We start from the raw sequence: 15,617 nt of genomic DNA, 5'->3' as shown, positions 1-15,617 counted from the left end.
AAAGGAATGAATGTAATTCATGATGGTCATCATGGTTTTGTAGAAAATAGGTCTTGTTAAATGAAATTTGCTTCATTCTTTGATGGGATTATTAATTTGGTTTATAATCAAGTCACCACTCTATCTGTAATTGCATACTTTTGGACTTTTGCAAAGAGAGTTCTGACTTTCAAAAACCTGACAGCTTTTTATTTTTTAATGGCCTAAACAACCTCAGTAAAAACTGCTTTCACAGGATTCATAAATGGCTAAATCTTCCAAATTTCATTTTCCAAAAGCAAAGACATTGTTGAGACTTGATTTAAATAAGGACAGGACATATACATAAGCACACGCTATGGCCATATTATATAACACAAGTGCACACAGAAGCAGGAGCACCCATCCTGATTTTAGCAGGGTGCTGCAAGGTTCAGTAGCTGAGCTGATACTTTGTCATTGATAACCTGGGACTAAATGAAAAAAATGTTACTGATACAGTTGTAGACTGCACAAAAGCCGGCAGAGTGGTAAATGTAAAGACAAGACAGACAGACAGTGGGGTTTTGAACTGTTCAGTAGGGTGGACTAATTCAAATTAAATCCATTTTAATGCAGACACATGAAAAGCTAAACAACTAGGAACAAGTTGGGCCACACTTGAAAAGTGGAGGACTGTGTTCTGGAAAACAGTAACTCCAGAAAGGACTTAAGGGATCTCTAAGAAAGCATAATTCAAAGGGAACTGTGAGTCTGATACTGGAGCAAAACAGTGAATAAGGTAGACTGATCTTATCTCCACACACAGCACAGGTGAGATTGCTATCAGACAGAAGGGAAGGCAAAAAACCCACAGGCTGCAGAGAAGACCAGAATGAGCACTGGAGAGAAGAAAAATGCTTTACAGAAAGGAAAAACCTTTCAGCTTATCAAAAAGAAGATGGAGTGGTGACTTGATTATAATAGCTCCCTCAGGAGAAAATCCCACAGACTAAAGGGTTCTTTAGTTAAGAAGGAAAAACCATAACAAGCAGCTGTGTACTGAGCTCAAGCCAGATAAATTAAAAAAAGAAATAAGGCACACAAAGTTTAATAGTGGAGATGATTAACTATGGAACAAACCAACAAAGGAAGCAGTGGATACACTATCTCTATTAATGTCTTCAACTCAAGAATAAATGTCTTTTTGGATATGCTTTATCTAAACACAAGTTATTGAACTCAATAGAGAGGCTGTTGGGTGAAATTCAAAGGCTTGTGAAATACAGGAAGTCAGAGTAGATGATCTAATGGGAGTATTTGCAAAGACTAATCTTAGCCTCAGGATACTAGTCTCCTTGGGTTACCTCTTCAGTCAGTAGAGAGTTTTCTTTAGAGAGCAATTCAGAGACGAAGAATAACTTTAGTGCTCCGATTTGCCTCTCTCCACTGACCGCAAAGAAAAACAGAGGTTTAATGATAGTTGAAATAATCAGGCTTTTTCACTAAAATACCACCGTCTCAAAGTATAACATTACAATATTATTAAATATTTGAGAAAGGGCTTAGTGGGTGAACTGTGAGGAGGATGGTGACGGGGATGGGGACAGCTCTCTTTTCACTAATTAACCCTTGATAACCTAATCTGATTAAACTGGGAGCTACAGCTTGTCCCTGAGAGATTATAATTTACGGCAAGAGGTTGCAGATTAACATGGCACTTCATTCCTACCCCCTTAAATATCCTACTTTAGGAAATCTCCATCCTTGCTCCATTCACCTCTCATTTTGAAGACCAGAGACAAGCAACAGATTCAGAAACATATTTGGTGGACAGAAATGAGCTCCTGGCCAGTGGCCTGATGGGAGAATTCATCTTGCCTCTACTTTCTCTTTTCACTACCGGAAATGGTAGGAGTTGTCTTAGTTCTTACCTAATCTACCACATCTAACAACTGTGGCTATTTATTTGCTATTTATCTTAAACTGTGATGCTACTATGGTATTGGTACATCCATTGGTATATCCTCACCAGGGAGGCGTATCTTCCCACACTACAGTTAGTGTATGTGCCACCCTTATCTCAGTTGTGCCTTCTTGTCTTAAACATTGTAGATTGTTGACTAACTGCTAGAAAGTACATAAACACCGAAAGGGAAAAGCTAAAGTGGCTATGAACTACAGAGGGTTGCAGAACTTCCTTCTGCGCAGTTTCTGAGACAGTTTGTGTACCTTTTATTACCCTGAATGAAAGGAAAAAGATGCCACCACAGATTTGCTATACTGAAAACTCTCTCTGTTGTGGCTATTTTACTATTGGTGTATCCTGTTTGAGTAAAAGTTAAATGCATAAAATATAAAATGTGAAGTGCTAAACCTCAGTTCTGTCTTTTGTGAGGCAAAGTCAGGCAATCAATAACATGCTTTTTTATTCTTCCTTCTAGTTTTAAAATGTTTTTAGAAATAAATCAAAAGGTTAAATTGCACCAATCCATCATTAAACTGGAAATTGATCCTAAAATAGTATTTATTAGAATCCATGCAAAACTAACAGAGGGGTATTTTACAAAGCAGCAACAGTGGTTGCAAATGTTTGTCTGCCATCTAGTGGAACACGCAACAGTTTTCAGTAATATTTATACTCCTGCTTTGTACTTCTTTTAAATTTTGAAGTTCTTTTTAAAAAAAAATTCAGAAGTAAGCATGAAGGATAACGGTACCCTCCTCATAAAATTCTTAAACAACAAACTTTAATTGCTGTAAAGACAAAACAATCACCTTTGTAGATGCAAAGGTTGGTAACACAAATCAGGTTGTCAGCTGATTATCACAGAAGCTGGAATAGAAAAAGACAAATATGTCGAAAACAGGGCAAAGCTCTGTTTTTTATTCGGCCTGAGATTGTTTTCCTAGCGATTTTTTTGCCAAACCTATAAACAGACACCAAACGTGACTCGGATACCTAGTCTTTGACATAGCACAGGATAGTAATACTAAAAAGCAAATAAAACTTGCAGTCTAAAATGAGGGATATTTTAGAATGAAGGATATCCCTGATGTTTATGTGATATCTCTACACACAAGATTGGCATACATATGCCAATGCATTGGATACCTACACTGCACACTATAACACTCTAAAGGTATTTTAAGGATCCATAAATAGAGAAGTTCATGCACCAGAACACAGAGCAGATTTGGCCATGCAGAATATTGTGCAACTCCAGTCTCTCTGATGATTGTGCACATATTAGGACAAATTAAAATAATTCTATCAAAACTGTTTCCAGAAGAAAAAGTAGTTGCCAAGAAAACTCTTTATTGCATAGTGCCTGGTTATCTTGAGGGAATTTTTTAGAAATGACTGCTGAAAAATTGGAAGACATCGAAGCCTGACCCCCTCTAATGAGAGAATTAAAATTGAGGGGAGGGGAGATGGGAAAATGGTGAATTGTGGCAGATATTGGCAGAAAACCCAGCTCACAGAAGAGAAACGGGAGCATAAGACATAGAACGACAAATTATGATAACGCTGTACTGAACAAAAATCTCTGGAGCTTTAGTTAAATAATTTTTTTTTCTTAGTATTTTGATGAAGGAAAACAACCTTTTAACTAGAGTGACCTCCCACGGGAAAGCTAAAGACATGATTTTCTTTGGGCAGATCCTTTATGTTCTCCATTTGGTCACAGTTAAGATGAACAATGCCCATATCCACAGTTGGTTCATGTCTTGTATTGCTATTTCACTACCTTCAACAAAATTTCACGGGTTACAAGTCAATGGTGAATTTGGCCCAACACATCTAAAAATGGAACAGCTGCTGCAAAGTCATCTAACCAGAGCATGCAGACAACCACTGATTGACAAAGACTGGCAGCTTTTTACTGATGTCGTTCTTAAATGTCGTTCTTAACAGTGAAATGATAACCCAAGATACCATGCTAAAAATATAGGCCAGATTATCAGTCTTTGTATGTGCCATAGATATTTTTCTGCCTTCAATGCAAGTGCAATCATCACAGCACATAGGAACAAATAGATGTGCATGTACCTTGCTGAGTTGTTCCTATGCCCGAGATGATTGATTTCACCTGAACAGTGAAGCTAAACAAAACATTCATTTTTGAATTAGAAAAGCATTTGATCTGAAAAGAGCCTGAGTTTTACTTCAGCCTGTATCCCTGTATATACAATATCCTATACAATTCAGACTGTATCTTAAATTTTCCCCAAGAGAATGATGAGGCTTCTTTTTGTATGTCCTAGGAAATGTTTGTTCAGGTATTTTTGTTTGTATCTTCACTTTAAAATGTGTAAGACCAGTGTATGATTTTTTTAAATCCCTCATTAAATCTTATGTATGCCAGAGTACTGTATTTGCAGGTGATTAATATATTTTTCCTTAACATTGCTCTTGCAGCATTTATATCTCAAAAAGAGATACACATGTAAGGTGCGCATTATTGAAATATCCTGGGGTTTTCACAGCTGCAAATCACAAATAGTAAATAACCACCTGCTGTTCATGATAGGCTTTGAATCGAACAAAAGTTCATTGATCACAGGAATGAGACTACTTCTCCATCTTTGATTAGCTGTCCCCTCCCAGAATTGTAATTCATCCTGTTCACAATCATCTGCTCCTATAAACTGGCTTGGGAACAAAACCAGAGAGTGTACCAAGTAGCTTTCTGAGAAGGCAAGAAGAAATGTCACAAGGAGCTTTTCTGAGAGCCTAGGGAAGTGGGATGGAGCAATAAGCTGACAACTCAGCTCCTTCAAGTAGTGTCCTCACAAGCTGTGCCAATGGGCAGTGATAGCGGAGGGGATCGACTGCCTCACTGTCTTACCACTGTCAGGTAAAAAACCACTGGAACAGTCCAAAATGTTTTAGCATGGCCACCCTAGGCTTGCATCTGACCCCAATTGCCCTCACTGGGCCTGGCCACATCTCTCTGGCTGGGGTGGTGGGTCAGGCTCAGGCTGCCAGGCCCTGCCCTGATGGACCTGGGGGTGTCCCACCACCCTCAAGGAGCCCCCAGCCTGTGCAGTACCCTGGCACAGCATCAGCATTGCTGAAAGCATTTCATAAATGATCCTACCCGATTCAAAGAAGTCTGTTGTTAAAGGGACTGAACCTGTGAGTGGAGAGCAGGGCAATATTATACCTGTTAACCTTAGTCTCTCTTTCCTCTATCTCCTGCCCATTAAATAAGAAGATAACTAAGTAAACTCTTACCTGTTAGTATCTTCAAACATATCAATCTTGGATCCAGTATACAAATCAAATAATCAAATAAAATCAAAATGGGATGTCCCTCAGCCTCTTCACCCTCCCGTGGCCTTCTTCCCCGCTCAGGGGTCCTCCCAGCTGCTCCCTTGGGGAACCTCAGCAGAGCCAAGCGCCGCTCCCTCCACTACCCCATTTTCCATCTCCTTCACTGAAAGTTATGTTTGAGCGTTAAACTTCCACCCGCTCACGTGATGACACCACTGAGCTCTTTGACATCCATTTTCATGAGCTAGTCTCTCCTTACATATAAGAATCAGAGGTGAGAAAACAGGAATATTTATAAAGCGATAATAAAAGTGCCTAGACTCAATATATTTCAGATAGCCAGTTCTGATAATTAGTAGTTGTGTTGTTTGGGTTTTTTTATCAGGTAACATTTAAATGTTTCAGAAACCAGGCTTCCATTTATCTTACTGACAGAAACATCACTGATATTCATCCTAAATATTCCTAATAATTCCTCTGCAGTCAGAAGGAACTGCTACAGCCAGCGTATCTGACACCCTGCAGAGGTAGTACAGACTTTTCCCCAGAAACTGGATTAAACCATGTCTTCTAGAAGTATTCTTAATTTCATTTTAACAACATCAAGCAGTAGCCAGTTTGCCACTTCCTTAGTATGCGATGTCGAAGTTTACTTACCTTTACTCCTGGGAAGTTGCACCTTATTTTTAAGCTATGATTTGTCTAGTATGAGCTACTAGATCTGGTACATTTTCTCCATCAGGTTAAAAAGATGTAGCCACAAGATTTCCTTCTATGTTCAAAGGCATACCCATGGTCATTATGTCTCTTCTCAACTTCTCTTTGAGAACCTGCATGCTCCCAAGTTGTTTCAGACCTCATGAGGCTTGTTCTCCAGTCCCAAAACAGTTTTATGGCTTTTATTTAAATTATCTTTGTGTCTCTCCCACTTTCTTGAAGTATAAACAGTGGGCCTGGAAGCAGTAATCAGACAGCACTATGGTTTTACTTCACTATTTCTACCTGGTAAACCTATTTTCTGCATCTAAAGGAACTCTTCCTACAACTTCATAAAATCCTCACAGTAAGGTAGCTGTTTATGATGCTTCCAAAATACCTCTCAATTTACCATTTTTTAAGAACTGAGATTCTGGTTTTTACATTTTTAAAGTTGTTTTTTTTTTTTTTTTTTTTTCAAATCTCACTGCCAAGGTAACAAGACAGCAAAACAGGTAACAACACAGTACATTTGTGTTTTTATTGAATGATGCCAATGGTGTGTTTTAAGTGAAGATTGTCCTGCATAAATTGAGGTATACTACATCAACATCTCACATGTAAACCCATAATAAAAAAATTAGCCCACTGACATTTCCACCAAACAATGTTCAAGTGGAACTCAGTCCATTTTTTTTGTCCTTCATTTTTTGCTGATAATATCCCAAGTTCACTGGTTCACTGTTTGCTAGTCCTGATGCTAGGTGACTGGTCTTCAATTCTGTTACCACCCTCGCTCTTGGAAAGGGAAGCAAAAATTCCCTAATGTTAAGATGGAGACTTCACGATCTTATGTTTGTCTTTTCTAATGCTCTACAATCTCCTGTATTTTCTTACTTAAGTTTATATTTCTAAAATGTAATTATAGAATTACAAATGTCAGGAATCCTGATAGTTATCTAGAATGCTGTGCTCTCTGCAGGACTGGATTCATGATCATGCTTCAGCTCTCACAGCTGTGCTATACGTGACACTAAAGATACTCAGTATAAGAATGAGAAACTAAGTGGTAGGCAGGACTGCATTTTATTCACAATCACTGAGAAGGAATGGGAATAAACAGTCAGTTCCTGACATAGGCCACCTGTGGTACTCTGCAGTCTTTGCTAGGTCATGTGCTCTTGACCTATTCATGATTAACCTCAAAAAAGGGACAAAGCAACAAAATTTTCCAATGATAAAGTTAGCGAGGGTAGTAATACTACCAGCAAACTGTGAAGAACTGCAGAAACACATGTAAGACCGATTAGAAAATAAAATGGCAAATGTAATTCAGCATAGATAAAAAAATTATACACCTGGAGATAAACAACCATAGTTTCACATGAAACAATAGCCTCTGAGCTTATCATTACCACTCAAGTGAGATCCGTGGTTACGATAATGCCATGAAAACAGCTCAGTGCTCAGTTCAAATTAAAAAAGTCAAGTATTAGGAATTACTAGGAAAGGAATAAAGAACAAGGTAAACAAACAGGCTGGTACTTAACTATATGTCTAATGCTGCATGCAGTTTTGGTTCTCTTCTCAGAAAATAATGAGACCCTGAAAAGTTTCAAAGGACAATAAATACAAAAGCTATTCCATGTCTTTGGTCAGCCAAGGAATATTTTAACGCATTTCAGCTCAGAAAAGTAAATATAAAGGTGAATGTTATATATCTGGAGAACCACTACTGGCACAAACATGGTAGGTAAAAGTTTACTGTGCAGGGAACATTAAATTAAGCTAGTAAAAATCAGGTTCAAAATACACAAGAAGTGGCAATTCTTTATGCAACAGATATCAATTGATAAAGACTGCTGTTATTCAGGAAGCATATATAGTCCAAGGGAAACTGGACAAGTACTGGAAAAAGAAGCATTGGGGATTACTAAATAGACAAACCATATGATGTCCAGCAAAGCCTGGAATAGAAGACACTTGGAAGCTAGGAGAACACAGAAGGAAAAGAACCAAATGTGCTTACATTGTTCTTATTCTTCCTCAGGCAGCTGCTTTTGACTACAAAAGACGCTATTGTGTTAGAAAAACCTTTGGTCGGGACCTGTACAGCTACTCCTATGTTTATCTTTTCATGAGTTCCAAGAGCATGTAAGTAAGGAGCGCAGTGGAAAAGCACACGCTGTTTGCTTGGCTTCTTAGTTAAATGTAGTAGGTGGTGGTGTGTGTTACAAATGCAGCCAAGGCTGCTCAGCCATCAGTGCTAAGCCTGAGCACTCACATTCACATAGTGGGGATGCTAATAAAGTGATAGACTTATTTTACAGCACAAATGTTTTCAGTATGAAACTTCCTGCTAGAGGGATTTTTTTCTTTTCTTACCAGGAGGAAGAAAAAATATTTCTTGTATTTATTCTGGATGGTACCTCAAATCAATCAGGAGCTGTTATACCAATTCCTAAGCACATTTGTTCCATGCAGTACTTTGAAAGAAACTTTGCCAAGTACACTGAGAAACAGTATGGAGACTTTCTAGGTAACCACAGATCTGCCAGTTTTAAGAAACATATCCTCTCTGCTTTCAGCCCAAATGTTAAATATTCAGCCTTAAGGTTTGCATTTCATTTTGTAAATATGAACTATTAAGTATAACCAATGTTACCATTTAGTCCCCTGTAATAATGAAAATGATGCATTTTTAGTTTTATATACATGAATGTCAAAAACATGCCCAGCTTCTATAATTCTGCATAACAAATGGTCTACCAGCAAAAGTCTAAGTGCATAAAAACAATATTCTTATTGATGGTAAAATGGTAGGTGCAACTTACTGAAGAGATCAAGAATTCTATATAAATTGTTCTTATATTGAGTTTGCCAGCTGGTTTTAAGCATTTAAGAGCTAATTGCTAATTTGTGTTGATCTGACCTGGTATTTTCATGATATTTCACTGACTTTTCAGATTTCCTAGAACAAATTTCATTAAGGTATCCCTAGTACGAAGGGATATCAGCAATGTTTTCAAAAAAACATGACATCCGGTATTCAAAAGGTATAAATCTGAAGTTGCAACACCAATTTACAAAGGATTTTAAGTGATCGTGAGCGAGCAAAACAATACCACTTAAAAGTCTCCCAGCTTGGTTATCCAGAAGTTTTCACGGCATCCTCCTGGAATGATTTTTTTTCTAGCCAGGCTAACTGGAAATAACCGTAAGCAATTTGATGTAATATAAATATTTTTCTATTTTCTCTGCCAGCAATATAATGTATTTAGCCTCCTTGATCGCTTTTTGTAGAGCTATGACCTAGAAAACATATGGTATAAACTCTTAAAAGCAGAAAGAACTTTTTTTCTCTGCACAAATATAATGTTTGGCTTAACTAAGATTCCAGGTTCATTTCCAGATGTGCTCCGCCTTATTAAGCTTGGAGGTTACTTTAGGTCCCATTAACACTATACCTTGAAACCATGCTAACAACAACAACAAAAAAAAAATCAAAAAAGTTTAAACAGCAGCAGATAAAGAACACACAAGAAACCATTTTTTTATGAAGTAGAATTCCTGGATGCAAGGATATTTACTCTACAGTAACATAAGCAGTTTACTGTATATACTACAAACACTTGTTTTGGTATCAGTGAAGATTCCTAGTGCTGAATGAGAAGACATTCCTATACCAAATGACTGTTCGAGACTCACTGATTCCCATCAACCACATCTGATGCTTCTCATGTATGCTTTCACTAGGCAGTAACAATACAGCCTTAATATTTTTAGGTCTAGTAGTCAGAACAAATGTAACAAATGTAGCATCTGAACTCTGTAAAGTATTCCATGTAATCTAGAATTTAAATTTACATACATTTCTGCATGGATAACTGAAGTTCCTTTATTATCTAAGTTAAAAAAACCCCTTTTTCCAGCAATTTGAATCAAAAGCACAATTCAATACCTACATTATCAAAAGTGCTTTATTCCTTACTTTCAGATTAAGACTTAAATCACTACCCTTAATCTAATTAAGGTCAGGATGGGCTTCATTCCTATCTGGTCCATAAAGCAAAACTAAAATTGTACATGTAGCTTTTCATCAAAGCAAAAGATAAAAACCAGGATATATTAGCACTTCAAAAGGATGCATTAACAAGTGATACTCATTATAACAATATTCATTGCCACACACTAGTAAGTTCAGCAAGTGTGCAGTACCTGACGTGGTTTAAAAAATACTGGATGCCAAAGAAGAGCAATTGCACTGTATTCACAAATAGTTCACAAAAATACCAAGCAATGAGATTATTGGTGAATTTATCTTATTAAAAACTTTTCAAAACTATCCTATACATCCCCCTTTACAAGAAGCTTACTGAAATACTCTGAAAGCTTTGCACACACACTTTTTTCTGAATAGTGGCAATCTTCAAAGCCTCCGTTCACTTTAACCGGGCATTCTTCTCACACAGAAATCTTCTCCCCTATCAGCCTGTCATATTTTCAGCAGCCTAGAAACAGAAAAAACATGTATGCAAGTCACCAAAAGTAGACACCATGTAGATTAAATTTAATCTTCTTGTAACTATTTTAATTTACCTAGAGAACTTAAAAGTCTAAAAATAAGCTACTTATGAAAATTATAAGATGTGTAGTGTTGTTCTTTAATGAATAGTTCTAATTTTTAAAAAAGAATGCTTTCAACTGCCATTAGCCTTTATTAACAAAGCCATTACTGTTTGCTTGTGTTAAATTGTATATCCTGTATCTGAGCAGCTTGTATCCTATACATTTTACCCTAATGCTTTCAAGAAATGCTCAAATGCATGATTTTTTTTTTCCTTTGGAGTTTAGTTCTTTATACAATTTATAGTAATTATTGCTCCCACTCATACAGATAAATTATTTACACTAGTCATATCTGCATAAATCACACTGCCAATTATTTGATTAAGGTCATCAGCAAATATTTTTATTACTGAATAACTCAGCCAACAAGGTACAGTTGTTGGAGAATGACTTTGGCAGATTTTAAACCAATTATGGGACAAACAGTCAAAGGATAGCAATGGGTATGATAAGCCAGTAAAAGCAAAGGAAGTAGTAAAATAGCCCTCAATTACTTTATATACACATAAACATATATGTATGCACACATTTAAGCATATACACAAATATAAAATATGCATGAGCATAGAAAATAGTTTAAATGACGTTTGAAACCCATGAAGAGCAGCCCTACCTAGCATCCATCTAGTCAAAAGTCTATATGTTGAATTTTCTAAGAATCACAATGCAGTCTTCCAGAACAGAGATACGCAGGCTAGATATAGGTTTCCCTTCCACCTCCCCAGAAATAAACAAATAAGATACAATGAAAAAGAAGTCATGATGTTTAGACAAACAGTAATGATTGAAAATCTTTTAAAAGGCAAGTAAGGATTTTTTTAAAACCATAGTTGCCCTCTACTAGCTAAACCAGTAAATGCTAAATTATGAAAAGGCCTGTATATAAACACACCATGAAATCCCCTCTTGTCTTTGGAGAGATTCAAAGCACAAGCTAATGTCTTAAAAGCAATATGTGAAGATTATATTAGCAAGCTGCATGTACCTGTTTACAAGTACTGCTGCATACTATTAGGCCTGAGGTTGTAGAAATGAAGTGATATGGGTTAAAGGAGAAAATGACAATCTATTTGTGATATGATGCAGATAAGGGGCAAACGGTGACTACAAATGCCCAGAACAAAAATCTGTGGGTTTTGGTTGTTTTTTTTTTCCTTCAAAGGAGTTAAATTATTTCTGAAAAGCACTTCTTGCTTCATGTTCCATTCAGCTGTATTCGTTGCCTTTTCTATGGAACAGTTAATTTCCTTGATTTAAGAGGGAGTCATATCTTAAAAGTACAATTTACAAATTGAAGTATAGCAAGTTGAACATACATTTGACTCTTAAAAACAAATTTATAAGCTTTTAAAGCAAAAGCATTACCTTTAGAGCTTCTGTAGCCTTACGCAGTTCTTTAATAACAGATGATAATGCTTCTGGATTTATCCCCTGTTCACAAAGCCGCACACAAATAGACAATGTCTCCATATCCAAGCCAGTGTTTAATATTCTTGAAATCTCAAACAGAACTGCAAGAGAAAAAATAGAAGCACTTTAGTCCCTACAGGCTATGAAATTTCAATGATCAAAAATGTTACTCAACAACATTTGATTTCTACAGCAGAGTCTGTGAACATGGCAGTTGTGGAAAGCTCTTGCAGTCTGACCCTCAACACCAGCATTCATGTTCAGCTTTCCAGCATAAGCTAGAAGCTGCAGCTTCTAACATAAATACCGCACTTTTCTGATTCAGCAGACTTAATACTGGATAATGGGGTTTGAAAAATAAAATAAGTGAAGAATTTCATAATTAATGTGTTTGCCAATTATGTAAAAGGTAGCCTATAAGAATAATCCATGCTTCTGAACTGCAGATACTGACAAAGTCCTACTAAAATGGACTGGAAGCACATTCTTAAAGCTTTTACAGAGAATGTCAGAAGTTTTCTAGCCACCTCATTCCACAACTAAGCCTGACTTTAGGTGTAACATTAACACTGGTTTAAGCATAAGCAATACCATTTGATTTTATGTGACCCGAATCAAGAGCAGTGCCAGATGTCAGTATGAAACCTTTTGTAGGAGATTCCAGTCATCTTTGTATAGAAACAAAGATCAATCTCTCTCCCCTTCCAAACCTTCCCTGGAAGGCCCCTCTTTGATTCTCATGAACAGTTTCTTATATATGTAACAGAACAACTCACTGAGATTTTATGTCTGGTTGCTACAGTAATCTCCATCCTGAAGCTGAACCTTTAGCAACAGTGTGATTTTGAACAGATGTTCACACTGTTTCTGTAATCAAACCTCACCTAAACTAAGAGAAAGTGTAGTAGAAGGTCTTTCTTACCATGTAAAACCATCATGGCAAGTGACTACAGTCCACTTGACAGCTATAAAAATACTCTACTTTGGTGTACCAAAGACAAACTGCAGTACACCCTCAGATTCACACTTACCCAGGCCAAGACATTTAAAAGACCTAATGTATCCAGTCAATTCCACCGAAGTCACAGGCAAATGTCAGATGCCATGAAAAAAACCTCTAGGTGTGATAATACTCTCGAAGCCCACACAAGTAGATTGGATTAAGAGTATGCACAAGTTTAAGACGTAAAAGCAGTTTGTCAGACCAAAGCCCTAGCTACAAGCCACAAGGGGAGCTGCCTTCTCCACGACGTTTTCTGTTCCCACTGGCTTGAAAGCAAACCGTTCCAAAAGCATTACACATGCACACCCTGGCCACACAAAAGCATCTTCAACAGCCAAAGCAACAACAAATAGATGCATTTGCAATAAAATGCCATTAAAAGCTACAAAACTAAGACAGACTGACAACTTCCCAGAAATAAACAATTCTTACTTTCTTTAACCATTTAAGGTTATCACAAAATTTAGTAGGCATGTGACATATTTGAAGGCAGAGCAGTAAATCTCACTAAAGCGAACTTCCAATTCTCTGTCAGCAAGAGTTGTGGTCACTAGTTTCTAATATAAAATATCTTCAGGTGTTGAGGCAGCATCTTTGGCGGAGAGAGGTAGCAGTTTCTCCACAAAAAAATCTGAGTGCTTAACAACAACTCTGCAGAGAACAGCTGCTAATTATTTATATCTGACATTCTAGATTAAGCATTTTACTTTTCTAAACTACTAAAGATAGAAAAGAATAATTTTAATACCAACCCATTTACTTCCATTAGGTGCCTATTTCTTAGCTAAGAGGCAACACAGACTTCATGTTGTATTTTAAAAAGTCTGAAAAAATTATCCTACAAATATTTTTTCTACTCATGATAGGCCCTCATCAAGACAGATCTTATTACATGGACACAGCTATCAGTGCTTTACATTTTCAATTACTTCACCAAAGCACTTTAAATAAATATTCTTATAATGAAAATTTCGAAAGATTAATGTTATTTTGAATAGCAAAAAACCCCAAACTATTTATTTATTGAGTGCAGTAAAAGTTCAAACATGAGGTTATTTCTCAGATTCTGTTTAAGTAAATCTTTAAAGATCAAGTGTATGTAAATGGAAATTTTTTTTCTTCTAAAAACACCTGACCTCAGGAAGAGATTAAATTATGAATGTCTATCCCAAATAAATATACACATTATTGCCCAGGAAGCCTGGGCTCCTAAGTCTGAAGGCTAGTACACTTTCCATAGCAGTTCTCAAAAGCCTTGTCTTTAAATCCACATACCATCCCTCCCACCTAAAACATTCCTACAGAAGTGGAGAGAAGGCAGGTGTCAAGTACAGTTACAAGAACTTAGACTCACTGTCCTTCCCAAACAAATCTCTCTTCTTCTGCACAGAATTGGTCTTATCCTTTTGGAACATCAGAGCAGCCATAATAATCCTGCTAGTCCTGCCTCACCTCCAGCAGCAAGTCAGAGTGGGTAGATGAGCAGCTGAAACACAAATTTTTACACCAGTTAAACTCATGAAGAGCTTTGCTACAGGATCCTTGCATAACAGTAGCCATAACTATAATACAAAGGAAGACCGTGAGAAATAACAAACACAAAGCAATACCATCCTGAACATTCTCCCTAGCCTCTAGTCCCTCCGTAGCGCATTTCCAGAGGTCTTCATATTTACCAACCCTCAACAGATTTCTGGGCAGCTTTCCACTCTGCCTGAAATCCATGTAAGCTTTCGGCATAAGCATTCCACAGAATTCCCAACAGTGCTAAGAAACACATCCTGAACCTGACAGGTTTGATTCCTCATAGTCAGTCTGGTAGAGAAAGTCACCTTTCTCATGACTTAATAAATCTCCAAAATATTTCCCACTACTCCCAGTGCCACTTCTCTCACATTCTCCATCCCACAACAGCACCAGATTTTCTGTATCAGAAACTATTCCAATTCTCTAACACTGGCTGCCCTTCTCAAAACTTTTTCACTATTTTTTTTTAAATTAACTTACTTTTTCTGACATGAACCATCCACAGGAATAAAATATGGGGGTTCAGATCAGTTCAGGTGCTGCCACTTGCAGCACCACTGGGTCGGTCCTTCCTTTCCCTTCCATGCACGTCCCTTCCCCCCCAGTTTAAATCCACCATGCGCTGAGCCAGTTCTTGCATTAACCCTTCCAAATAATGAAAAACAGCAAACACATGTATTTATAAACAGGAAAAAATAACGTTCTAAATTGATTACTTAGCAGTTAATTAAAAACCCAAGCAAAGTCACACGAGGTCCAAAGATCCCACCACTACATGAATACTTGGAAGCGTTTCAGACGTTACGTGTAACGTGAAACAAAAAAATCTGCTATGCACTAAATCCTGAAGCAACTGCAAACCCTAATCCTCTTCACAGGAGAGGCGCTTGTGGTAATTTAAGAGCCAGCTCAAGGCCCCTCGTCCTGCGGAGAGGGGCGAGGACAGGAGAGCTGGGGCAGCTCCTGCTGGGAGAGTCCAGAGGCCGACCCGCGGCTGCCAGCGGTCTCCCCCGCCCCCGCCGCTGCCACCCACCGTCCATCGTCTCCCGCACCGCGTTGAGGCTGGCGGCATTACTCGCCATGGCGACCCCGCACCGCCCCTCCCCTCCCACC

At 37.7% G+C, this 15,617-nt stretch overlaps 1 protein-coding gene across 3 annotated transcripts; it reads right to left on the bottom strand.

Annotated features, from left to right (window-relative positions):
• Positions 1 to 7,002: 7,002 nt before the first annotated feature.
• On the bottom strand, positions 7,003 to 15,610 carry MZT1 (mitotic spindle organizing protein 1). 3 transcript variants are annotated; one of them, XM_074859522.1, is made up of 4 exons: positions 14,985 to 15,516; positions 14,332 to 14,463; positions 11,930 to 12,075; positions 7,003 to 10,446 (listed from the first exon to the last, which is right to left on the bottom strand). In XM_074859522.1, exons 2-4 carry the CDS (start codon positions 14,402 to 14,404, stop codon positions 10,423 to 10,425), a joined length of 243 nt encoding a protein of 80 aa, XP_074715623.1. In that variant the 5' UTR covers positions 14,405 to 14,463; positions 14,985 to 15,516; the 3' UTR covers positions 7,003 to 10,422. The 3 variants fall into 3 exon arrangements, with proteins under 3 accessions (XP_074715623.1, XP_074715624.1, XP_074715622.1); XM_074859523.1 differs by lacking the exons at positions 14,332 to 14,463; positions 14,985 to 15,516 and adding an exon at positions 15,538 to 15,610; XM_074859521.1 differs by having other exon boundaries at positions 14,332 to 15,516.
• Positions 15,611 to 15,617: the final 7 nt, after the last annotated feature.

Source organism: Strix uralensis, chromosome 2 (genome assembly GCF_047716275.1).
Source record: "Strix uralensis isolate ZFMK-TIS-50842 chromosome 2, bStrUra1, whole genome shotgun sequence".
Lineage (NCBI taxonomy): Eukaryota > Metazoa > Chordata > Aves > Strigiformes > Strigidae > Strix > Strix uralensis.
This window is presented reverse-complemented; position numbering and strand designations above follow the sequence as displayed.

Bases quoted from the DNA above. Each gene is read 5' to 3' on its own strand.
- MZT1 (XM_074859521.1), bottom strand. From the start codon at position 14,404: ATGGCTGCTCTGATGTTCCAAAAGGATAAGACCAATTCTGTGCAGAAG. The intron at 12,076-14,331 runs GTGAGTCTAAGT...TTTCTCTTGCAG, and splicing joins AGATTTGTTTGGGAAGGACA to TTCTGTTTGAGATTTCAAGA. The intron at 10,447-11,929 runs GTAATGCTTTTG...TTCTGTTTCTAG, and splicing joins AGGCTACAGAAGCTCTAAAG to GCTGCTGAAAATATGACAGG.